Here is a 25,853-nt window from a genome sequence, read left to right as displayed (position 1 = left end):
ACTGACATTTTAAGTGTGGACCCTTCTTCACATAGTGTTCCCACTATCTCTGAATCGATTTCTTATATGTACTTTAGATGTCTTTTAAAAATTTAAATCATTTCAACACTGAGCCTTGTTTTAATTTCCATTGAACATAAAAGTTCACCAAAAGTGTTAATTTCTCTTAAATTGCAAAATTCAGTTCATAGTTTTTATTTGAGAAAAGGGTGCATTTATTGTAAACACCACCAGCAGGTGGCGAATGTGCACAGCAACAAAGCAACACTGCCAGCCAATCTGGAAATAGTGTGTGGATCTCGATGAACACAGCAAGCCAAGCAGCATCTTAGGAGTTGCTGCTTGACCTGCTGTGTTCATCCAGCTTCACACTTTATCTCGGATTCTCCAGCATCTGCAGTTCCCATTATCTCTGGAAATAGAGTGGGTCATTCCTGATTGAGGGGAAGCAGCTGCACTCCCATCCTCCAGGAGTAGCCTCTCCCACCTTCTTCAGCAAGGGTTTTTCCCAAACAACAGAGTGGCTGGAGAGGGCTGGGGTTGAATGGTGGTGAAGAAGAAGACCTACTCAGTTTGTCCCCAGAGGCTGATGAAATCGGCTATGTCTGTATATAGTGCTCTCTTGGTGTTGTGGATAATTATTCTGTTTGAAAAATAAATGATTGAGACAAGTTAGTATGGTATGTAGCTTGCAATGGTCACTTTGCACAGAATTCCTTGAGAGTGTATACATTGCTCTGGTCTTTATGCAGTTAGATTGGATGAAATTTTAAAAAGTTACTTATGGCTTCTGCTAATACCAAGACCTATGGATTAAAAAAGACCGTCAATTCAAACTGAGCTGAGCTTGGAGATCATAGCTGGTACAGTTGTGACAGAATGGTGAGAGCAGTTAACTCTGCAGCAGCCCTTGCTTCATGACATCAAATTTCTTAATGACAAGCGTTTTCTTGATACTGTCCCATAATAATAAGATAATGAGTCTATACTGATTGTATAGGATAAGGCTTGACAAATATACTCTTTGAAACACAAGAAACTATTCTGATTCCTATGGAACCTTTTGATAGATGTATTCACGATCATGAAGGGTCTGGATGGAGCAGATGGAGAAATTGTTTGCAGGTGTGCGAGAACCGAAAACAAGAGAGCCAAGATTTAAAGCAAGTGACAAGAAGAAACAAAAATGTTATGATATATTACAGACAAGACATCTTGGATTGAAGCCTGGCTTGATAGGTTTTTGTTTGTTGGTTTTAACAAGGAGGCCTTTCACTAAAGCACAAATTCACACTGCTACAGATTCAACAAAAGATTTGCGCAAGAATTTGAAGGTAATTAAGGAAAACAAAGCTACATAAAGCACAAATTTAAACACTTGGAAACACATTAAAATATGTTAACGTCACTGGGGTAACATGCTGGCAATGAAGCCTTCACTATTCCCGGAGTCATCATAAAAGTTAAAGACTTGAAAATAAGTGGAGAATTCCCCAATTTACCTATCTTAGAGTCAGGTTGACAGCACAGATGAGATAGATAAACAATTATAAACTGATACATAACTGTACTAGGTAAAACTCTAATCCACCATATAATAATCTCCCTGCAATACGCGTCCACATGCAGACACAAGAAAAGGGTGTTATTAGAGAAAGCAAAGGCATGGAAGATGGTCCCTGTAGGAAGGTTTCCTAAGATGATCCTTTTGCTGATCGAAACACCCAGTCTTCCTTCTTTAAACTCACTTGATGGTGCCAGGTGACTAGTTCATGCATATAAAGTTTCTGACTTCTTAAGTAAAAGTCACAGCTTACAGCAAATGAAGAGCGAGAATAAACTGGCTAACTTCAGGTTTCGGATGCTTTTCATGTAAAGCAAAAGCAGTACCTTCCAATGTCCAATGGATCCTGATCCAAATATCCACGCATCTTAAGCTGTTCAGCTATTCGGGAACCAATCCATAGTTCTTTGCAGGCAGGATGCCTTTGTCATGGATAACTGCTGTCCATTTCACAACCTCCAGTTGTGATTTCCCAGTCAGATCACCAGTCATCACAGCTTCCGAGCTCCAGCTCGTCTGTAGATAACAAAGTGTGGAGCTGGATGAACAGAGCAGGCCAAGCAGCATCTTAGGAGCACAAAAGCTGAGGTTTCGAGCCTAGACCCTTCATCAGAAAAGGGGGATGGGGAGAGGATTCTGAAATAAATAGGGAGAGGGGGGAGGCGGACTGAAGATGGATAGAGGAGAAGACAGGTAGAGAGGAGAGTATTGGGGGGAAGTTAGGGAGGGGATAGGGAAGGATGGACAGGTGAAGGGGACAGGATTAGGTTAGTAGGTAGGAAATGGAGGTACGGCTTGATGTGGGAGGAGGGGTTAGGTGAGAGGAAGAACAGGTTAGGCAGGCGGGGACAAGCTGGGCTGGTTTTGGGATGCAGTGGGGGGGGGGGAGATTTTGAAGCTTGTGAAATCCACATTTATACCATTGGGCTGCAGGGTTCCAAGGCGGAATATCAGTTGTGTTCCTGCAACCTGCGGGTGTCATCATTATGGCACTGCAGGAGGCCCAGGATAGAAGGTGGAACGCCTTCCACCCCAACCTGAAGTTCACCTGGACCATCTCCAACACATCCCTCACCTTCCTGGACCTTTCTGTCTCCATCTCAGACTACCATCTACAAACCGATGTCCATTTTCAAGCCCACCGACTCACACAGCTACCTGGAATACACCTCCTCCCACCCACCTTCCTGCAAAAATTCTATCCCCTATTCCCAATTCCTTCGCCTCTGCCGCATCTGCTCCCAGGATGAGATATTCCACTCCCGTACATCCTAGATGCCCTCGTTCTTCAAGGACTGCAACTTCACCCCCTTCCACCCCCGCAGTGGTTGAGAATGCCCTCAACCGTGTCTCCCACATTTCCCGCACCTCATCACTCACACCCCGCCCCTGCAATAACTGCCAAAAGAGAATACCCCTAGTCCTCACATACCACCCCACCAACCTCCGGATACAATGCATCGTCCACCGACACTTCCGCCATCTACAATCCGACCCCAGCACTAAAGACATTTTTCCATCCCCACCCTTGTCTGCCTTCTGGAGAGACCACTCTCTCCACAACTCCCTTGTCCGTTCCACACTCCCCTCCAACCCCACCACACCCGGCACTTTCCCCTGCAATCGCAGGAAGTGCTACACCTGCCCCCACACCACCTCCCCCTCCCCCATCCCAGGCCCCAAGATGGCTTTCTACATCAAGCAGATGTTCACCTGCACGTCCGCCAATGTGGTATATTGCATCCGCTGTACCCGGTGTGGCTACCTCTACATTAAGGAAACCAAGCAGAGGCTTGGGGACTGTTTTGCAGAGCACCATGGTCGGTTCAGAATAAAAAACTACACCTCCCAGTCGTGAACCATTTCAACTCCCCCTCCCATTCCTTCCTGGGCCTCCTGCAGTGCCATAGTGATGCCACCTGTAGGTTGCAGGAACACAACTCCTATTCCACTTGGGAACCCTGCAGCCCAATGGTGTCAATATGGATTTCACCAGCTTCAAAATCTCTCCTTCCCCCACCGCATCCCAAAACCAACCCAGCTTGTCCCCGCCTGCCTAACCTGTTCTTCCTCTCACCTATCCCCTTCCTCCCACCTCAAGCCGCACCTCCATTTCCTACCTACTAACCTCATCCCGTCCCCTTCACCTGTCCATCCTTCCCTATCCCTTCTCTACCTTCCCCACCCCCCATACTCTCCTCTCCACCTGTCTTCTCCTCTACCCATCTTCAGTCCGCCTCCCCCCTCTCCCTATTTATTTCAGAATCCTCTCCCCATCCCCCTTTTCTGATGAAGGGTCTAGGCTCGAAACCTCAGCTTTTGTGCTCCTAAGATGCTGCTTGGCCTGCTCTGTTCATTCAGCTCCACACTTTGTTATCTTGGATTCTCCAGCATCTGCAGTTCCCATTATCTCTCCAGCTTGTCTGTAACTAGGTTTTTCCTCACTTCTTGAACGGATAGCTTTGTAAATAGCATTTACAATGTGTGTTACATTACTTGCTTGAAAAGTACAGTCATCCTTCAACAATCCTTAGTTTTTAAGCCAGTTCTTTTCCCATTTCAGTCAGTAATCAAAAATACAGAAGAATAAAAAGGTATGGTCTTTGCAAAATACAACCCTATTAATCCCAACAATATCCCATTACAGCACTGAAACATCAGCCCTTCTCTATCCCATGTAAGGTTTGTCTTAGACAATAGACAATAGATGCAGGAGTAGCCCATTCAGCCCTTCGAGCCAGCACAACCATTCATTACGATCATGGCTGATCATCCACAATCAGTACCCTGTTCCTGCCTTATCCCCGTAACCCTTGATTCCACTATCTTTAAGAGCTCTATCCATCTCTTTCTTGAAAGTATCCTGAGAGTTGGCCTCCACTGCCTTCTGGGGCAGAGCATTCCCTATATCCACCAATCTCTGGGTGAAGAAGTTTTTCCTCAACTCTGTTCTGAATGGCCTACTCCTTATTTTTAAACTGTATCCTCTGGTTCTAGACTCACCCATCAGCGGAAACGTGCTTCCTGCCTCCAGAGTGTCCAATCCCTTAATAATCTTGTACGTCTCAATCAGAACCCCTCTCATCCTTCTAAACTCAAGTGTATACAAGCCCAGTCACTCCAATCTTTCAACATGATAGTCCCACCATTCCGGGAATTGACCTCGTGAACCTACGCTGCACTCCTTCAATAGCAAGAATGTCCTTCCTCAAATTTGGAGACCAAAACTGCACACAATACTCCAGGTGGGGTCTCACCAGGTCCCTGTACAGCTGCAGAAGGACCTCTTTGCTCCTATACTCAATTCCTCTTGTTGTTGAAGGCCAGCCTGCCATTAGCTTTCTTCACTGCCTGCTGTACCTGCATGCTTGCTTTCATTGACTGATGTACAAGGACACCTAGATCTCGTTGTACTTCCCCTTTAGCTAACTTGACTCCATTTAGATAGTAAACTGCCTTCCTGTTCTTGCCACCAAAGTGGATAACCATACATTTATCCACATTAAACTGCATCTGCCATGCATCCGTCCACTCACCTAACCTGTCCAAGTCACCCTGTATTCTCATAACATCCTCCTCACATTTCACCCTGCCACCCAGCTTTGTGTCATCAGCAAATTTGCTAATATTACTTTTCATGCCTTCATCTATATCATTAATGTATATTGTAAACAGGTGCGGTTCCAGCACCGAACCTTGTGGTACCCCACTGGTCACCACCTGCCATTCCGAAAAGGACCCGTTTATCACTACTCTTTGTTTCCTGTCAGCCAGCCAGTTTTCAATCCAAGTCAGTATTTTGCCCCCAATATCCAGTGCCCTAATTTTGTTCACCAATCTCCTATGTGGTACTTTATCAAAGGCTTTCTGAAAGTCCAGGTACACTACATCCACTGGTTCTGCCTTGTCGATCTTCACAGATACATCCTCAAAAAATTCCAGAAGATTAGTCAAGCACGATTTCCCCTTTGTAAATCCATGCTGACTCTGACCTATCCTGTTACTGCTATCCAAATGAGTCATAATTTCATCTTTTATAATTGACTCCAGCATCTTTCCCACCACTGACGTCAGGCTAACCGGTCTATAATTTCCTGTTTTCTTTCTCCCTCCTTTCTTGAAAATTGGGGCAACATTAGCCACCCTCAAATCCGCAGGACCTGTGGCTGTGGCTTCAATTCACAATCATGAGAATATGATAACCTCTTTCCATTATTGATATATAACCGAGCTTAAACTTTTTTCAATAATGTAACCTTTTTTTTATAAATCTAAACTACCTTCTCCATTTTCCTATTGCAATTAAAACAGTTCCTGTACACAGCCAGTTTTATCTAAACACCGTGCAGAACTGCCCAAACTGAAACTAAAAAGCTGACAGAGGGTCACTGAACTCAAAGGTAGATCTGTTTTTCTCTCTATGGATACTGCCAGACCTGCTAAGTTTCTCCAGCACTTTCTGGTTTTGTTTGGAAGTTAAAAAGCTATTTTCTAAAGCTATGGGTGTTTTGCCTAAGCCCCTCCAAAATTAATAAATATTCAAAATGATGTCTGAAAGCTTAATGTACTACACTGTTTACTTTGTTCATTAATAAAATCTCCCAGTGTAAACACAAATCCATCAGTCCCCAAAACTATCTCTCTCACACTGTGTATTAAAAGACATCATCATAGCTACAAAAGTTAAGGTGTACAAGTTAATCAGTAAACCCCTTCAGGCACACGAAGTCTATGTGCCACTAGTTAAAATTCAAAAATCAAGACTCAAAAATAAATAATACCAAAATATATAAATCACACACTTCACATCATATAACTGGCATAAGAAACTTCTTTCACACATTTAGTGGTTAGGATCTGGAATGAATTGTCTGAGAGTGTGGTAGAGCAAGATTCAGTCAAGGCATTCAAAGGGAATTTGACTGTTATTTAAGAAGGAAGAATATGGAGGGTTACAGAGAGAAGACTGGAAAATGGCACATTCTGACTTGCATGTTTGGAGAGCCAAGGTAGACATGATTTTCCGAATGGCCTACATCCATGCTGCAACAAATCTGTGATTCTATTCCAATACAGTTCGCTAACTTTGTATCAGATTTTCTTGCTTTCATTCGCTGCTTCACCGCTCAAGCTGGCCGATAATTTGCGCACTGGAAACTGAATGTAAGTAACTCTCTGATACCTCCTTGTCCTTATCTACTGCATGTTACCATCAGTAGCACTGCAGAAATTGGCAGCCCGGTTGTTGTGTAGGGATCCTAACACGCATGAAACTAGCGTAGAGGTGTATAGACAGTGTGAGTAATTAAAAGCAATTTTGTTCTTATACATGTTCGACCCCACAAAATTCTTCCAAGCTTCTTCTCCCTTCTTGGCCTGATTCTCTTTTGTGCCTTTGCCTATCAGCAGTTGCCCATCTTCGTTTTGAGTCACAGAGTTCCAGGTTGAAGTTCCACTCCAGGACTTAGAGCACAAAACTAAAGGTTAACTCTCCAGTGCGGTAGTAAGAGAGCAGTGCAATGCCAGAGGTGGTATCTTTTGAATGAGACATTAGACTGAAGGCCTGTTTGGATGAATGTGAAAAATCCCAATGATAGCATATTGAAGAAGAGGAGGGGTGTTATCCACAGTGACCTAGTCAACATTTATCTGTCAATTAACATCGTAAGAAAACAGATTATCTGGCCACCTTCAAATTTCTTTTTGGGTAGCTGATGCGCACCCATTGACTACTGTGTTTTCTGCAATATAAATTATAACACTGACAGAACTTTTGAAACAAGTAGTTCATTCACTGTGAAAGACAGAGATTTCAGTTGTGAAAAGTGCTGCACTGAATAAAAATAAGTAGTTGTTATTTCCTCTTTAGTTTCCTTCGTGATGTACGAGTTCATCAAGGCACATTGTTATGTCCATTTCCAGACTCTGTTTCTTGGAGCTCATCACCAGAGGCTGTAGCCTGAGAGGCTCCAGTTCATATTGAGCACGGCTGACCAGAGGTCTGTCCAGCTCTCGATGCCTGCCTTTGGCATATTGGAAGACTTTACAGGTAATAATCAACATGTTTTGACATATAGGTCCAAATGTTAACCGTCAAGTCCTGGAGCATGACTTGAACCTGGACCTTCTGGCTCAGAGGCAGGGGCACTACCCACTGCGCAACAAGACCTTCAATTTCTTTCTACATATCCTGTGTTTATACTCTGGTCATCATAATCTTAGTATTTTTGGTGCACTGCTGGGGTGCAGGTGCAAACAAAGCAACAATGTCAAAGTCCTATTAATTATTTGTAAGAACAAGCTGACAGTACAACTTACCTACTGTCAGAACACAGGTTTTGCCTAGGGAAATAAATTAATTTGTGAAGTGATAGTTTCCTCTCTATAGCCTCACTACAAACTGTATACATAGTGTCTTTCGTGAATGAAAAATGTCTACTGATTAACAAAAATTAATTGCTGAATACGGGAAGGTTAACAGGAGCACACAAGCAGATGAGTTGCATTGACTCTTAACTGAATCAATTTGGGAGTTATAAAATTCCTGTCCAGCAAGTGGCACTATAACACTGCTGTTCTCAACATACCAAAAATGTATTTAACATTGAGGCATGATAGTTCCATGAATCTCTCAGTCCATGGAAAGCTGCTGCTTTACTTAGGGACTGCAAATTTTAAAGTTAAAGCTCATCTGTCTTTTAATCTAACGGGCTACAGCAGCAGGGTTACAGTTTATCAAGATAACTATGGTCACTGTAATTTGGCTCTGCCTATTTTGTTAAGTCAAATGAGTTTGGTGCATGGTTCATGAATCATGATTTCTCCTCTCTCGAAACTGGCACAATCCCCTTGGGGCCCTAGTAGCTTGGGTTACAAAGGTATGAGTTGTTGTTATTAATTAACAAAGTTTCTAGGCCTTCTCCTTGGCATGTGTTGAGTTTGTTAGATCTCAATCTGGTCACCGTTTGGTGAACCCCAGTTAGCTCTTCTGGAAATATGCTGCAGTAAAGTTGCTGCTGAGGGAAAGGATTGGTAATGCAGAGTAAAATACTCAAAGGTTGACAGCATTGGCAAATTGAGAGGATTTACAGCTTGATTCTCAAGCACACCAGGAACACACACAACCCTTGTGCATTTCTACCTCTGATTTTCATATTGTTGAGGTTCAGTGAGGTTCTGAGACCACACTTTAAAGTTAAGAGCACGTAATACAATACAGTCTTCACACAAAAGCAGTTCTAATTTGAGCTTATGGTTCAGATTTGCAGAGATGGGAGCACTAAATTAGGTGAAGCAAGAACTTGATGCTCAAGTGTAGATATTTGTATGTTTTATGGATGCTGGTTAGCCATGGATATCTTCCATATTTCAATGGCATCTCTCTCACCTGAAAGTAGTCTCAGCAGCTTGCATTCTAAGAGATAACTTGCCTTGCCCTGCAGCTTCATGTAAAATAAAGTGACCTGGGGTACAGTGAATACCCCCAATCATCCCAACAATATCTTGAACATGAAGCTGGCTTTTTTGAATGTATTTATTCAGTCTCTCCCAAGGCACACCTAGACTACACCAAATGAGATAAAACTTGGAATGACTAAACTTCTCCAATCCACAGTACAGAGCTGAAGTAATGATCAGGTTAAGTCAATGTAACATTGTTCCACATAACAATTTGAAAATAATGTACATTATTTTGTTTTGTTCTTTGGATGTGGGCTTTTCTAGTAAGGCCAACATTTATTAGTTGCACCGGAGAATGTAATTGTGACCTGCCTTCTTGAACTGCTGTAGCCCTTGGGCTTTGGGGACACCCACAATGCTGTTAGGAAGGGAGTTCCAGGATTTTGAACGAGTGAAGGAGTGGTGGAAGAATTCCAAGTCAGGTTCATGAGTAGCTTGAAATGGAAGTTGCAGGTGATGCCTTCCGTGCCTCCATTGTAAGTGATAGAAGTTCTCCTTGAGTGTTTTTCTTTAAATGTTCACCATTATTCATGGTGGCATTCTGGGACAGCACCAGGGACCCAGGTTTGATTCCAGCCTTGGATGACTATCTGTGTGGAGTTTGCACATTCTTCCTGTGTCTGCATGGGTTTCCTCCCAAAATCCAAAGATGTACAGACTAGGTGGGTTGGCCATGGGAAATGTAGGGGTGCAGAGATAGGGTGGGTTTGGGTGGGATGCTCATCGAAGGGTCGGTGTGGACTTGCTAGGCCAAATGGCCTGCTTCCACATGTGGGGATTCTATGATTCTGTGTGGGTGGACTGCAGAACTTCAGTCTGATTCATTGGTTGTGGGGTTTTTTTTAGCTTTAACTACCTGAGTTATGACTTGAAATGCTTTGCCTTCTTGTGTAGCCAAGACACGTTCAGTATTAATTTTCTGAAGGGAGTTGGGCAAATATTTAACGAGAACAAAAAGATTAAGGGTTACTATGGTAGAACTAGGTTATGGAATTAATTATGGAATTAACTGTCTCTGGCGTGAAGGACTGAATAGCCTCTTTGTATGTAGTATCATTGTATGAATTACATACTGCTTTCACTGTTAGCACACAAGTAATCCTGTGTTGTAGCTTCACCAAGTTGACACCGTAAGTTGAGGTATGTCTGGTGCTGCTCTTGGCTTTCCATCGTGCACCCTTCTTTGAACCTGGATTGCTCTTCCAGCATGATTATACTGATCGTGATTGAATGTAATTCTGCTGTTGCAGGTGGCTAAAAGCACCACATGGATACCCAGTTTTGACTTGCTAGATCTGTTCCACATCTGTGACTTCGTATGATGGAGAGAGTAGCCTCAACCTGAAATCGGGACTTCCATCTCTACAAGGACTGTGCAGCGGCCTCTGCTACCAATGAGTCATGGATAGATACCTCTGTGAGAGGTAGATTGGGGAGGAGGAGGCCTAGTGGGTTTTCCCCTCCCATTGATTCCCTTACCACTTGCTGCAGATCAAGTTCAGCAACTGCGCTCTTTAGCGCTCAGCCAGCTGGGGGAGGCAACTTTGTAGACTTCCCCCTAAGACTCCACTCTGTACTGTTGCCATGCTCAGTACTCATATGCTACTAATTTAAAGCAATTTTTGCCAAATCTTCTGAAAGTAGAAAGATAGATAAACAATCTTAGAACATGACTTAATGGCTTTTGTGGAGTAATTTATGTTAAGACTGGTTAAGTTTATTTGAAGGTTATTTGGACATAAGGTCAGTGGGGAAGGTCAGTTTTTGAGCCTGCAGATATTATGGCTCTGGTCTGTGCTGTTCTGGAGTTTCAATGCGTCAATGTGTGATTTTCTGATTAGAGGGAAATTTAAAATCAACCTCTTCTCCTGTCTGCTCCCATTTTTCCTCTCACTGACGCAAGCTGTTCCCTTCCTCATGTCCCCTCTTCCTCTCCTTGCTTGTGTCTGTTCTCCATTCACCCGTATCTTTAACACTGCCTTTGGGAGTTGTACAGCAGGCTTGCTGCACTGAAGGGAGCTCGTTTGCTTTTTTGAGGAAGCAGTAAACAATGCAGGCTCTATATCTCGGCACAATTTGTGGCCAACTTGGTGAGTGATCTATGATTGGAGTTGCAGATGTAGGTATTGTATACAGCAGCAGTAATGGTTTTCATATGCCTGCACTTCAGTTAACCCGGGCAATTTACCATGTGTGATGACAGCTGATTAGGTTTTTATTATCGGATGAATTACAGCCTATGTTTGAGTAGAATTTATGCAGCCTCCTATTATTGACTATTAGAACAAGGCAGTCAAACTCACAAGTGAGTTTCCCCACTTCTGTCCAGTAACACAGACATTGCCAAGTGTCTGACTGCCTCTCATTAGGACATTAACCTCTGATTAGTTTGTCGTCACCAATCAGGTCATCATTCTTGTAGTGTCAGATTGGGGAATGTAACAGCTTTGTAGGATGAGGAACGTATCACATGGCATGCCTTGATCCTGCTCAATAATCGTTTATGTATCTGTCTTATAAAAGATACTAGATTTTCATCATGATGTGAAACTTGCACTAAATTCTCATTTCTAAACCCCAGCTGTGGGCAGTGACTCGAATATTCTGATGGAACAACTTTATTGACTGAGCTATCAGGAGCATTTTGAAAAGTAAAATTTTTAAGTTATATAGAGAGGATAAGCTGTGGACGTTTGGAATTACATGAGGTGTAGGCACTCATGATCTGCGATCAACTTAGTCAGACTGACTTGTCTAGACAAGGACCATCGATGGTAAATCTGACTGTAACGGTCAGTGGGCAGGGAAGCTTAGAGACTGACAGTGATTGGTCTGACTCCAATAGTCAGTGGACAGTGCCAGTTTAGAGACTGCATCGAGCTATGTGTAGACCAGTGATACCCAAGCACCATGTACTGTGTTTTGAGGTCCTGTTTATGTCCAGAATGCTGAAGGACGAATCTTGCCACAATGCCACGGGGCACGGTAATCTGGCACTTTGTGGTGAATCTTTTATGCAGAGAAACAATTGGGTACTGATCCACATGCAATGTCCTCAAGGTCCTGTGGGAAAAGGAGACAATAAATCCTGTTGAATTGTTCATGGAGTAGACTGTTAAAAGTTATCTGGCAGAGCACTTTACCACCAAAACTTTCAAACAAAAGCCAACATACAGCTTATCTAGTAGTTGGGAAGGCCCTCCCTGTCTGCATATCTGGAGTTCAACCCCTCCTCTCACTGGTTGCACTAGGGAAGAGAGTGCTGTGTACCTCCTTCTGAAAATTTCCTTTGCAAACACCTGGATGGAGATGTGAAAGTTCATCCTGAGCAGCTCTGTAACACTGGCACTGTGCTCCACAGGCAGTTCCCAGCAATATGCACACTATGATAAACATCAGCTACTCCTTTGAGGATCATCTTGTTTTGAAAGATGCCCCTTTGTGCTGCTTGAAAATTGCTGATTTTCCTGTACAAAGCATTATTATAAACAACTAGGTGCTACAGACTGATACATTTCAAGATCCAGGACTATCTGCTGATTGGCCCAAACTCTGTTGCACAATGACAGCAAAGGCACAATTGGGAAAGGTCATTTTCTTGAGGCCTATGACAAATACTATGTTGAAAGAGACTGAGCAGTTTTGGATTTTATCCAATGTTAAATTTGTACTGATAATTTACAATTTTTTTTGTGAATTAAGTATATTTTAGAAGAAAAAGAGACTGCCAGTCTGGATATCATGGCCAGTGGGCGAGGTTTGATTAGAAGCAAATGAAAGCAGAAGGTTCTGAAGAAGGGTCGCTGGATTCAAAAGGCTAACTCTGCCTTCTTGCCACAGATGCTGCCAGACCTGCTAGTTTCTCTAGAAATTTCTGTTTTTGTTTGTTTCATATCTCCAGCACCTGTAGTTCTTTGCCAGTCTCTAACCAAACCTGCGAAATAGAACAATCGTCAATTTGACCATTGTGATTTCTGGTACTATTTGCTGAAGTGGTAGAGTGGACATAAATGGGCATCTCCAATGATTGATAGGGTCCAGAATAAAGTTGGACTACAGAGTGATGATTCTAACCCAAATATAAAGAAACTGAGGAATGTCTACCAGAGATTGTCCCTGCATCAAGTACTATGTCAGCGTATGTGGATAGATTATATAGATAATGATCCCCTGATTTTTGTTGTTCCATTATTGATGGCTCCGCTATTGGAAGGCTTTAACTTCCTAGGGCCTGAGTTCATAAATTCTTTTGGTATCATTAGAGGTGATTGTGAAGGATTAATTGTTGTAAACTCTTAATCGGGATATCGATGTTAGAATCATAGAATTCTTACAGTGCAGAAAGACGCCATTCAGCCCATCAAGTCTGCACTGACTGTCAGAAGAGCGTCCCATCCAGACCCACAACCCCCCTATCCCGATCCTGTGAGCCTGCATTTACCACGACATATCCACCTAGCCTATACATGCATGGCCAGTCCACCTAACTTGCACATCTTTGGACTGTGGGAGAAAATCACATTGCCCAGAGTAAACTCACACAGACATGGGAAGACTATGCAAACTCCAGACAGACAGTCGCCTGAGGGTGGAATCGAACTGGGTCCTTGGCGCTGGGAGTCAGCAGCACTAACTACTATGGCGCCCTTGAAGAAGGAACCTGTTTTTCCTCTGAAACCAGTATCTCACCAACATGGTTGAAATTCAGCTGGGATAGCTTCACATAATTTTTGACATTAGAATATGACAGAGGCTGGCCATTCTGCAGAAAGTGGTTCATCTTCACATTTTACAAAATAACTCCTGTGCCCGAGAGGCACTGGAATCAGGAGTGATGTGGACTTGCCTGGATAGGTGCAGCTCCAGTTACACTCAGGAAAACCAGATACCATGCAGAGCAAAGTTGTTGGCCTGACTGGCACTTACCCCATTATCCTAAATTCTAATATCCTCCGTCACTGGCATATCTTGTCCACAGTATGTGTCTACGTAATGTACGATAGCATCTCATGATTGTTTGAGAACCCCTCCATAAATGCTGACCTCTGCCACTTAGAAGTAAAAGGGCAGCAAGGTGCATGGGGTACCATTAGCTCCAAAATACTGGGAATGTAGGAAGTTTGACTGCATAACCCAAACACCTCTGTGTGAATATAAAATTTGTCAAAAATAAAAAATAATATAGTGTTTTGCATCTCAGTATTGCTTGTGTGTACTTTTAAAGTGGGCTTCATTGCAAGTCACTGGCTTGGTGCCATGCCTGTGCGTGTGAGCCCCAATACAGGAAATGTCTGCGTGGCATTCTGCCGCATTATGTACTTCTACCCTGTTTTCCTGTATATTTCTCTGGGGCATGAACTGATCATTATGATAAGAGGATCTGTGACACTTTTAACTCCATCAATCCCTTGTTACTTTCATTTAAACCTTGACAATTGTGTAGTTTACCATTGGCACTATAATTGACTGTACAGGCGGAATTTAGTTCCTGTGATAGCAATTCCCCTTCCTCCGGTTGGACACTGAGAGCCTTTCGATGAGGGACCACCCTGGTAGACTGCCAGCAAACCTAATAGAGTTTGCTGCACTCCCTTTATGAAGCACGTCCTGTTCCATCTCTGAACTTTTAAATTCGGCTGGGTTCAGGGAAGATTCCCTTAACAAGGTTCATTAACAAGATTAGTTAACATCCTGTTGCCACTGGGCAGTATTCCTGCACTAAGCCCTTCCTCCCCTTCCTCTTCCCCACCCCCCCAAAAAAAAGTTAGGCACTGTCTTTCTAAGGCTAGGTATTGGACAAGGGTGGCCTTGCCGAATTTGCCCTGCATGACCCTACCGTACCCCTGTCATTCACTGCATTCTTGACTGCTCTGAAGGACTGCATTAAATGCTGTCTCGTAACTCTGTATGTTAGTATTATCATCACAATTACTAAACAGATAGACAGTGATGTACAATTTGTAAAATACACGTTGTGTTCAGCAATATGTTCCCTCTATAATCTTAATCCATTGAACCAAACGGTAGCCACTGGTACAGACCTGTAATTACCAGCCCTTCATGCAAGTGTTAAGTATGCATACCAAAGTTGGACATAAAGCTATAATTGTTTGCAGCTTGCTTTTTCAGAGGTGTGTGTGTGTCTGTCTGTCTGTCTTGTGTAAAGCAAAGAGAAACCACTATGTAAATTTGTTTATCTGTAATTATTGTAACACCTAAATTTTACGTTTTGCAGCTCCTCAGCCGGGAGTTGATGAGGGGGTGTCAATAGTTATGGTTTATTTGGACCTCCACAAGGCTTTTGATAAAGCCCTACATAAGAGATTAGCATGTGTAATTAAAGGACATGGGATTGAGGTTAGTGTATTAAGAAAACTTGTTGGCAGAGAGAAAACAAAAACTGGGAATAAATGGGTCTTTTTCTAAATGGCAGACAGTGACTAGCGGGGCACCACAAGAATTAGAGCTAGGACCCCGGCCATTCACAATATATATTAATTTTGATTAGTGAACTGAATGTAATATCTCTACGTTTGCAATTGATATTAAGCTGGGTGTAAGCTGTGAGGAGGATGCAGGTATGCTGCAGTACGATTTGGACAAATTGAGTGAATGAGCAAATGCACGGCAGATGCAGTATAATGTAGACAAGTATAAGATTATCCACTTTGGGAGCAGAAAACAGAAAGGTAGATTGTTATTTGGCTATAAATTGAGAGAGGGGAGTGTGTAACAGGATCTGGGTGTCCTTGTAAACCAGTCACTGAAGGTAAGCATGTAGACGTAGCAGGAGTTCAAGAAGGCAAATAGTGTGTAGGCTTTCATAGCGAGAGAATTTGAGTACAGGAGCAGGGATGTCTTGCTGAAATTATACAGGGCCTTGGTGAGACTACACCAGGAAGATTGTGTGCAGTTTTGGTCTGCTTCTCTGAGGAAAGATGTTCTTGCTATGGAGGGCATGCAACAAAGGTTTATCAGGCTGATTTCTGGAAATGGCAGGACTGGTGTATGAGGAGAAGTTGTTGGTTAAGAATATACTTGCTGGAATTCAGAAGAATGAGAGGGGAATCTCGTAGAAAACTATAAAATACTAACAGAACTAGACAAGTAGAGGCAGAAAGGATTTTTTTCGATGACAGGGGAGTCCAGAATTAGCGATCACTGTCTAAGGGTACAGGGTAAACAATTTAAACCATTTAGTGCTGAGATCAGGATAAAGTTCTTCACTCAGAGAGTGGTGAGCCCTGGAATTTGCTACCAAAGAAAGCAGTTGAGGTCATAGTATTGTATGATTTCAAGAAGGAGTTGGATACAACACTTAGCTAAAGGGATCAAAGGACAGGAGGGAAAAGTAACAACAGACTATTGAGTTGGATGATCGGCCATGACCATAATGAATGATGGCAAAAGGCTGAATGACCTACTCCTGCTACTGTCTTCTGTGTTAAACAACTTCAGCCATTTACTTCCCATTTAGCTATTATTTGGCTATTTAAATGTATCGACCTAATTAGAGTCCAATCACTTGAAAATAAATATAGAATGTATGGTTGAAACACCTTTTCCATTGAAGACTTGGTCTTGCACTGTAGTGTGCATAGCTATGGAAACTCAATAAGTATGTAACGTGTTTGGCACTTGTATGTGACATCTGGTTCACTATTTTCTTTAGGGAAGGAAACTGTCATCCTTACCTGGTCTGGCCGACGTGACACCAGATCAACAGCAATGTGGTTGACTCTGAATTGCCTTCTGGACAATTAGGGATGGGCAATAAATGATGCCTAGCCAGTGAAGCCCGCAACCTGTTAATGAATAAAGAAAAAAAAACATGCATTTATGTGTCTCATTTACGTTGTGTTACACTTTGTTGATGAGAAGCTGATAGTTTGGCTTTTAAAAAGCACAGCATATTATCTGATGCATCATGCGTTGCGCTGCAAGAAATCTGTTAGTTGTATAGTGTATGTCCCAAGTTCACCACTACTTATCTCTGCATAACTGTGTGTTCTGCGCTGTCCTACATATTACTCCATCCTCACCAAACTCAGCAGAGCATCTCTAGTTAAATTTTTCATTATAAATATGTGCCCAATCTTCAATTTTACAACTGCAGGGAAGTATTGAATTATAGGGACAAAGCAGAAGTTCACAAAATGAAAGGTCCATTCATCAGAGATGCTTCTTGGCCTGCTGTGTTCATCCAGCTTCACACTTTGTTATCTTGGATTCTCCAGCATCTGCAGTTCCCATTATCTCTGATGAAATGTCTGTATTCTCTTGACACCAGAAGAATGGAAAGGGAGCAATTTCACAGCCCAAATTTAACAAACTCCAGCATTAGAAGCACCACTGTCAGAAGCCTCTGTACTAATTTTCCAAAATTCACTAGATTCTGGAAAGGTTCCATCAGACTAGAAAGTAGCAAATATAACCCTTATATTCAAGAAAAGAGGAAGGCAGAACACTAGTAACTATAAGCCATTTAGCTCAATTCTCATAAAGAATGTATCTCAGTAAGGAAGAAGGATTCTAGGAAGGCAGATAAACCAACCATAGTTAACCAATGAAGGTAAGGATAGCATTAAATTGAAAGAAAACAGTACTATGTGACAAAGATTAATTGTAAGATAGTGGATCAATAAAATATAAAAATTAAAGCAACAGCAACAAAAAGATGATAAAAAGCAGGGATAAAGTAAACATTGAGGTAAAACTAGCAAGTAATATCAAAACAAACAGCAAGAGCTTCTTAAAATATATTAAATGGGAGAGGTCTAAGTGAGCATGGGCCTTTTTTGAGAAAATGAGGCTACGGAAATAATAATTGAGAACCTGAAAATGGCAGAGGATTTGAATAAGTACTTTTGCATCAGTCTTCACGGTAGAAAACACCAAGGAGGTCCAAAAACTCCAGGCAAACAAGAAGAGTCAGCATGATTTTGTGAAAGGGCAATCATATTTCATCAATTGAAGTTCATTGAAAGCATAAAATGCTCTTTGGGTAAGGGGAGGCCAATATGTACTGTACTTGGATTTATAGAACACACTTGACATGGAACCAAAAGTTATTGGGCAGGGTAAAAGAACGTGGTAAGATCAAAGAAGGAGGTAACATACTCTCATGGATAGACCATTAGCTGGCAGAAAACAGAGTAAGAACACAAATGGATATTGTTCACTGTTTTGCAGGAAGAATTTTTAAAAAAAAGAAAATATTGCCTAAACAGAGAATAACTACAGAACTTTTGAGGTGCAGAAGGATTTAGGTGTTCTGCAACTTGAATCACAAGCCATTAGTATTCAGGTATAGCAAGTAATTAAGGCTATCTTTTGTCACGAGAGGAATTGAACACAAAGTTAAGACATTATACTGAAGGCATTGATGTGTTCACTTCTTAAATATTGTACACAGTTCTTTCGGAATTTGCAACTCGACTGGATCAGCCATGGTTTTGCTGAATCAGAGTATGCTCAAGGGACCACATTCTATGCTTAATTTGAATGTTTTGTATGTTCACATCTGTTTCTCTAACATTGAGGGAAAATTCAGAAGCAGGAAGCTAGCTAAGAAAAGTTGAAGGCAAGAAAATGTTTTGGAAAGTAACTTTAAAAATGATTTTTCAGGCATGCAGAATTCCCAATTTCAGATTATTTGGGAGCTTTAGAATTGAAGAGAGGTGCTAGCTGTCAGAAAAGAGGAACTGGCAGATGTCAACCATCAAGGCCAAGGGCAGCATTGACAGAGGCTTTGAAACAATGTCACTTGCTCGGCTTTTAAGGGACAGAGCAGCAAACCTTGGGGATAAAATGAGAGATAAAAGACAAAAAAAGTCACATTTGGGTGCATATGTGTCTCTGTGCCTAGAGTGGTCGGGTGGGGACCAGTTAAATAATTCAATAAATAAATATGATCTAATCCTGAGCTGGTTGGACCAGAAAGTTGTGGATGAAAGCCCTGATCTGTGCTGGATGAACTGATTTTAGCCTGGGCAACCTCAGCCTCTTGGATGAAGTTGAGGAAAGCAACGGATTTCTGCACTGCTTCTTGTGAATAAAGCCCTGTGTAAAACTGCCATATTTGGATCTCTTTGAACATGTGGAGGATAGAAACAAGCTGGACTTAAGATGCTAGTATAAAAATAAAATATTGCAGGCACTGAAAAACTGAAATAAAGATCAAGTGCTGGTGCAATTCAGCAGATCTGTCAGAATCTGTGGAGAGAAAAAAAAGGGTCGTGTTGGACTTGAAATGTTAACCCTGTTCCTTCTGCACAGCTGCTGCCAGACCTGCTGAGTTTGTCCTCTTTTTCTCTTTTTAACTGGGCTTATCATGCTGTGAGATTCACAAAGCCTGACTGTATCTAGTGTTGTATTTCATACCATAGAGACTGAACAGTTCCTGTGGAACTATACCGCAGCAAGCAACATTTTTATGGAAAGAAATGGGAATAATGAATTAGGAGCGACTAATAAATATTTTAAGATGTAAACCATCTTTCTGAAAATTGTTTTATTTGCTGAGTTTTTTTATCAAAAGATAATGGCCCGACTGGTGACCAGACTCATTTTAGTACACACATCCATTTTTAGTTATCTTTGAAATTTAAAAATATCTGTTCCTTTTCAGAACCATTTTCCCAGCAACGCACTGTGGTGTGTTTTGCTCATCAACCTTTTCAGAGCTGTTATTGCAAACCACTGGACCAGGTGGGACTTGAACCTGGGTCATCTGGCTCACAAGTAGGGATGCCTCCACTGTGCCACTTAGATTAGCACTGGAGTTGTTAGTTTTGTCCCCTTTGTGGTACAGGATTGGGTTTGACAATGAATATTCAATTCTGAATCTGCCTTATTAAGACAAAGTCAGAGCAAGCTTTATAATGAGGCTAAATTCAGGCGACAATTTGCTGTCTAAAGCAGGCTACATGCTTCTTCTCTTAGTTCTGGATGGTAAAACACCCCATTCTTCTTTTTGCAGTTTCACCCTTCTTGCTTGTTTTCTCCTCTTCTTTCTATTCTGTGTCATCTTCTAACTTCTTTTACCATCTTTATCTTCTTCACCAAAGAGCCAGCTGTTTTACTGGACCACAACCACATACATGTTCACATGAAAAGCACTTTTTGTCTATGAGTGCACATATGTTTTTCCTTAAGAATTTGCAACTTTTGTGATTTATATGTCTGATGTCGATCAATGTCCTGTTTTCCCTCAGCTCTGGTTTGCAAGTAATCCTGCTTTGCAATTGGGTTGCATCTGCTCCAGAATTTTGCATATGCAAGCAGTTTTGAAGCCTGACATTTTCTTGTATGTTTCCCTTTTAGTGTTACCCTGCCTTAATATTAACTTGCAGCATTATGCAGGGGTGCATGATTGCTGCAAGCTCCCCCTCTTGTTGGGAGAAATCTTCTCTGACACTGCAGTACTTACGAATTTTAAGCCTCACTTTTTCCTATTCAGCTTCTGCATCAGATACGTTTAATAATACAGTGACAATTCTGAATAGAATAGTGCCCCAAATTAAACCAAGGACATCAAATTGGATGTAAGCAACAGGCTTAGGTGATACAGAACCTTCCTTCACAGTTGTTTTCCTAACTTTGGTAATTTATGCGCTTTCTTGTGGCATTCTGGTTCAGTGTATTTGAAAATGCTGGTCATTTGCATGCAAATTGGAAATTTGGAGAAGAAATTTATAGCATGGAAACAGATCCGTGGCCTCACCAACATCCTGTACAACCATAACTTGATGTCCCAACCACTATATTCAATGGTTTGACCAATGAAGGCAAGCATGCTAAATGTTTCTTTACCATCTTGTTTATCTGCAAAGCAACTTCCAAAGAACTATGTACCTGAACTGCTAGGTCTCTTTGTTCAACAACAGTCCTCAAGGCCCTACCATTTACTGTATATAGCTCTTGCCCTGCTCATCTTACCAAAATGCAACACCTGTCATTTATCTAAATTAAACTCCATTTGACACTCCTCAGCCCATTGCCCCAATTGATTAAGATCCCTTTGTAATCTTAGATAATCTTTTTCACTGACCACTATACTACCAAATTTGATGTCATTCACAAAATGCTTCCTATGGACGCATCCAAATTGTTTATATAAATGACAAACAACAAAGGACACAATATGTGGAATCACTGCAGAACACTGCTGGTCACAGGCCTCCAGCCCGAGAAACAGCTCTCTATTACCTCCCTCTGTCTGCTATCATCATGCCAATTTTGTATCCAGTTGGCAAGCTCTCCGTGAATCCCACATGATCTAACTTCACTAATCTGTCTACTATCCAGAGCCTTTGCAAAAGCCTTACCAATAATATGTTAATATGGGGAATAAAACATGAAACGAACACAGAAAATGCTGCAGCAGCTCAGCAGGTCTGGCAGCATCAGAGAAAAGCGAAACAGAGTCTAAATTTGGAGTCCTATGTGACTCTTCTTTGGAACTGGACGGGGTGGAAAATGGGTTCTTATATACTTGGACAGAGGTGGAGGAGGGGCAAAGGGAACAGACGATGTAGTGGCTAAAGCAAAAGACAAAGGTGTTGTTAAGTGGTGAAAGGGGAATAAAAGGTGTAAAGTGAGTGTAAAGGTACTAAAGAGAGAGAATGGATCCTCTCTGAAAGCAAACTAAAACAGATGCAAAACAACTTAGGAGTGTACTGACCAAAGTGACCTTGGAGTGCAAGTTCATAGTTCCTTGAAAGGGGAGTTGCAGGTAGACAGGATAGTGAAGAAGGTGTTTGGTATGCTTGCCTTTATTGGTTAGTCCACTGAGTGTAGGACTTGTGTGGTGACTGTACAGGACGTTGGCTAGACCACTTTTGGAAAACTTCATGCAATCCTGGCCTCCCTGCTGTAGGAAGGACGTTGTGAAACTTGAAAGGGTAGAGCAAAAGGAGGTTCTGAGCTACAGAAAGAGGGTGAAAAGGCTGGGGCTGTTTTCCCTGGAGAGTCGGAGACTGAGAAGTGACCTTATAAAAGTTTATAATATCATGAGGGTCATGGATAGGGTGAATAGACAGCGTCTTTTCCCCGGGGTGGGGGAGTCCAAAACTAAAGGTCATAAGTTTAGGATGAGAGGAGAAAGATTAAAAGATGACCTAAAGGGCAACCTTTTCACACAGGGTGGTGTGTGTATGGAATGAGTTGCCAGAGGAAGTGGTGGAGGCTGGTACAATTACAAAATTTAAAAGACATCTGGATGGGTACATGAATAGTAAGAGTTTAGAGGGATTTGGGCTAAATGCTGGCAAATGGGACTAGATTAATTTAGGATATCAGGTCAGCATGGATGAGTTGGACCAAAGGGTCTGTTTCCTCGCTGTACAGCTCTAAGACTCTAAGATAAGGCTGTGTATAGGAGAGGGTGGAGGGGAGAATGAATATCAGAAAAATGGAGAACATTCTCCACATGGTCAGATTCTGTGGGAATTTCTTGTGAAACATATTGCATTCATTATAATCAATATAGAATATAGATTTTTCTGTAAAATACTTTAAATACTCATCTCTGTCTTTGGTAACTATCCCTACTGTCTCCTACCACTGCTCTTTGCCTGCTACAATGGCCACTTTCATTTGCTTAAATGTTGGGGCTATAAACCTAACACACCTGATCACTGTGAATTAGAGTTCATCATCACAAGTTGAGCTTTGCCATTTTCTCTGCCAAATTCTCACCCACTGCACAATCACTAAATAGCGAGGATAACTGAAATCTCCTTTTTTTTGTTGCACAAACCTCTTCGTGGACCCTTTTCTGCCCAGATTTCCAGCCCCAGATTTCAATGCTGAACGCGGAAAGCTTGTGTATCGGTCTTCATCTCAGAGATAGAAAGTGGCTGTACATTTTGTTTCTTTTGGCATTCATCTCTGTTTAAACCCTTTCACTTCAGAAGGACTGGATGTAATTCTTCATCAGTGAAGAGAATAACCATAAGAACCCAGTTTTGAAATGCTGCAGAGAAATTCTGGTTGATGGAGTTCATGGGTCAGCTGAATGACTTTTCCAGCAATTTACAGTCTCAGCATTGAAGGGAACAAAATGCAGACCACTCTTAATTCAAAGTTACCAAATTTGACTTATATTTTAGTTCTAATTGAATTAATTGAACTGCAAAAAAACTCATATGTCCGTGCCGTTTTAAATGACGTAATGTAAGTCACGAGAGAATTTCATTCTAAAATGGCTATTAACAGCAATAGATTGTAGTGAATTCAACTGGCAAAGTTGAATGTTTGTATACTGTTCTCTGGAATCTTCTGTCAGATCATCAAATTGTCTAGCACACTGTCAACTTCAATGTTATGTAAAACCTTGGGTTGAGTATAAAGCACATAGCACAGTTCTGATGTGGTCAGCAAAAGCGAGAAAGCTACTGAACCTCCTGAGTTATCAAGCAGCGTGCAGTAGAAAGGAGTATGTCTTTGTTCAAGACATGCATCCCATGACAATCTGAAGACTCTAGAAGGTTAACTCTGGCATGGCTGGAGGAAATAGTGACTGGACCGGAGGCTTACTGTTGAAGATCAACTTGGGAATTATTAGAGGGTTGAGGGAGAGGATCTTCATTGATGTCTGGATGTTTCGATTCTGTGAAATGGGAATAGGTGAACCCATTGGAAGTTGTGAGTGACTGTGGATTGTTCCCCTATAAATTCTGTGGAGAGTGTGTTATAAAGTATCTATCTGCAGCATGAGATTTTTGGTCACATTAAGACATTAATAAGAGTTATTGTTTCCGTACTTTAGAATATTAGTTACCTACTGGGTGAAATTTAGTCCATGTTGGTTTTAGTTTATTTCTTATAATAGAATTATTAAAACTTCAAATTTTGTTATTGAATTTATTTATATGACATTGATCACTGGGAATTCAAATCTTTTGTTTAATGTGATCCCTCTCTTTCAAATGATTCATCACTTGTCAGTCAAGTGGATAAATGGACACAAGTACTAACAGGTTTTCTGGTGAACTTGCTTTTGAGCTAACCAGGAACAACCCCAGTGCAGTCACAATATTCCCTTTACAACCCTAGTGTTCAGGTTCCTTTTGTCCTTTCCACTCGCTTGCTGCACTCCTGAATATTGGACGACATTGCAATCTTCCTGTGCTGAGGTTTGGCATGAGGTGGTTCCAAAAGTATTCTGGTGGTACTTTTGAAACCCTTGTGCTTGGATTTCGATTCTGTTGTTTTGTTTTCTCTCCAGCTGTGGTTGACTGATGGTAGAGGATGCAGACAAATACAGCATTGAAAGCTGTCCAGCTTCTCCGGTTCACTTCAACATTACGATAAAACTGGCACACTTCTGCTGCTCTCAAGTGATGTATGCTGTGACCAGTCTGTGCCATCTGCCCTGCAGCAAACTGATCAGTTTCTCTGCGGTTCAAAACAAGCAAGGGTAATGAACAAATAGCACATGGAATGCTCTTGGATCACTGTGATTTCCTTATTCAAAACCACAATTACAACCAGACTTCACAGTTTTATTTCTTTGAGTACAAATTTTAATTGGGAAAATCTGTGCTTATTCATAAAATAGGAGTAATCATTATTAACCATCTTATTGCCAGAAGCTTAAGCTTTGTCAGAGGTTGCTCAAATGTGATTCACAAATTGGCAGACAAATCAAGTAGTTAAGATGTTAACTACAGTTAACTTGGGTCTCTTCAGGTTGTTTGTTTTCAATGACCCACTTTATGACAGCCACTTTGAAGCCACACCATAATCCCCTGGATTCAAATGTGAAATGCAACCGTATGTGAAACCTTGAAATGACTATCATACAGTTGACAAGATGATCTGTATCTTTGATCTTGCATTGCTGAGCTCTCTGTCCACAGCTCAGCCTTGTCATCTTGCTCAACTTGCCTGCTGCATAGCCACATGGATTTTAAATGTTTAACAATAAAAATCATACAACAATACAATTTTTTTGACACATTTTTGCCTTGTCTTCCAACAGATTCAGATCATACTGTGTACACGCACTTGCCTGAAGTAGTCATCTACGTGTTTGTGATTGCCATCAGGCGACTTGCCACTGCAGATGATCCCGTCCATGTTTCAGCAGGGGCTCCCTGAACAATGATTGGGATATTTTCCAGACTGAGGCAAAATGTACTGTCCCTCCTGGGGCACTGCTGTGTCTCTGTCCCTCATGCTGTAGTGCACACATGATCGACCTCCCCCCACCCCACCTCCGCCAATGTCCTTGCTGTCTTGAGTCAAGCTTGGTTATTCAGCATGCCAGTGTGTGTGAACCTATATCATTGTATTGTTTGCTATTTTCAGGAGAAAAAGAAAATAATTTTAAGTACAGGGAATAGTGTAAAAAGGATGACCTTTCCAAGTTCAGTTTTGGACATTAATTTAACTCATAGATGTTTTGCTCCTTGCTATGATTTTTTTTGTTGTATCTTTTGAATTTGTAGATTAAGAAAGCATACAGACAGAAGGCTTTGAAATGCCATCCAGACAAGAACCCAGATAATCCCAAAGCAGGTGAGTCGATGTGTTGCTTCCAGTGGTGACTCATTTATTACTCATTTGGTTTGAAAACTAAAGTTTTATTTGATTAGCTTGGCTGGTAGGCCTAATCAGTCCTGATAACTTCCAGAACATCATAGAATGTAAATTACATTTGACACTTAAGATTATGGGTCATCTTGTAGGAAACAATATCCTATGGATTGCTGTGACATGGCACATTCTGGAAGATGAAACTTGATTAAATTTGCAGTGTTATATACTGCTTGACAATAGGAGAAATGAGGATTTCTTTACATGTTCAAGATCATTTAGA

At 41.6% G+C, this 25,853-nt stretch overlaps 1 protein-coding gene and 1 long non-coding RNA gene across 3 annotated transcripts in view; both read left to right on the top strand.

Moving 5' to 3' along the window:
• The window catches only part of dnajc17 (DnaJ (Hsp40) homolog, subfamily C, member 17), a 130,341-nt gene that overhangs the window by 7,701 nt on the left and 96,787 nt on the right, over positions 1–25,853 (top strand). For both annotated transcript variants that reach the window (XR_009446255.1, XM_048538441.2), the window contains exon 2: positions 25,483–25,552. Coding sequence is in view for 1 of the 2 variants with exons in the window: in XM_048538441.2 (XP_048394398.1) it covers positions 25,483–25,552 (70 nt within the window). In the remaining variant the exon portion in view is untranslated. The remainder of the gene's footprint in view (positions 1–25,482; positions 25,553–25,853) is intronic.
• On the top strand, positions 7,493–16,861 carry LOC132210068 (uncharacterized). The gene is made up of 2 exons (XR_009446256.1): positions 7,493–7,613; positions 16,698–16,861. It is a non-coding gene; the product is annotated as an uncharacterized LOC132210068 (long non-coding RNA).

Source organism: Stegostoma tigrinum, chromosome 10, assembly GCF_030684315.1.
Source record: "Stegostoma tigrinum isolate sSteTig4 chromosome 10, sSteTig4.hap1, whole genome shotgun sequence".
NCBI classification, from domain to species: Eukaryota; Metazoa; Chordata; class Chondrichthyes; order Orectolobiformes; family Stegostomatidae; genus Stegostoma; species Stegostoma tigrinum.
This window is presented reverse-complemented; position numbering and strand designations above follow the sequence as displayed.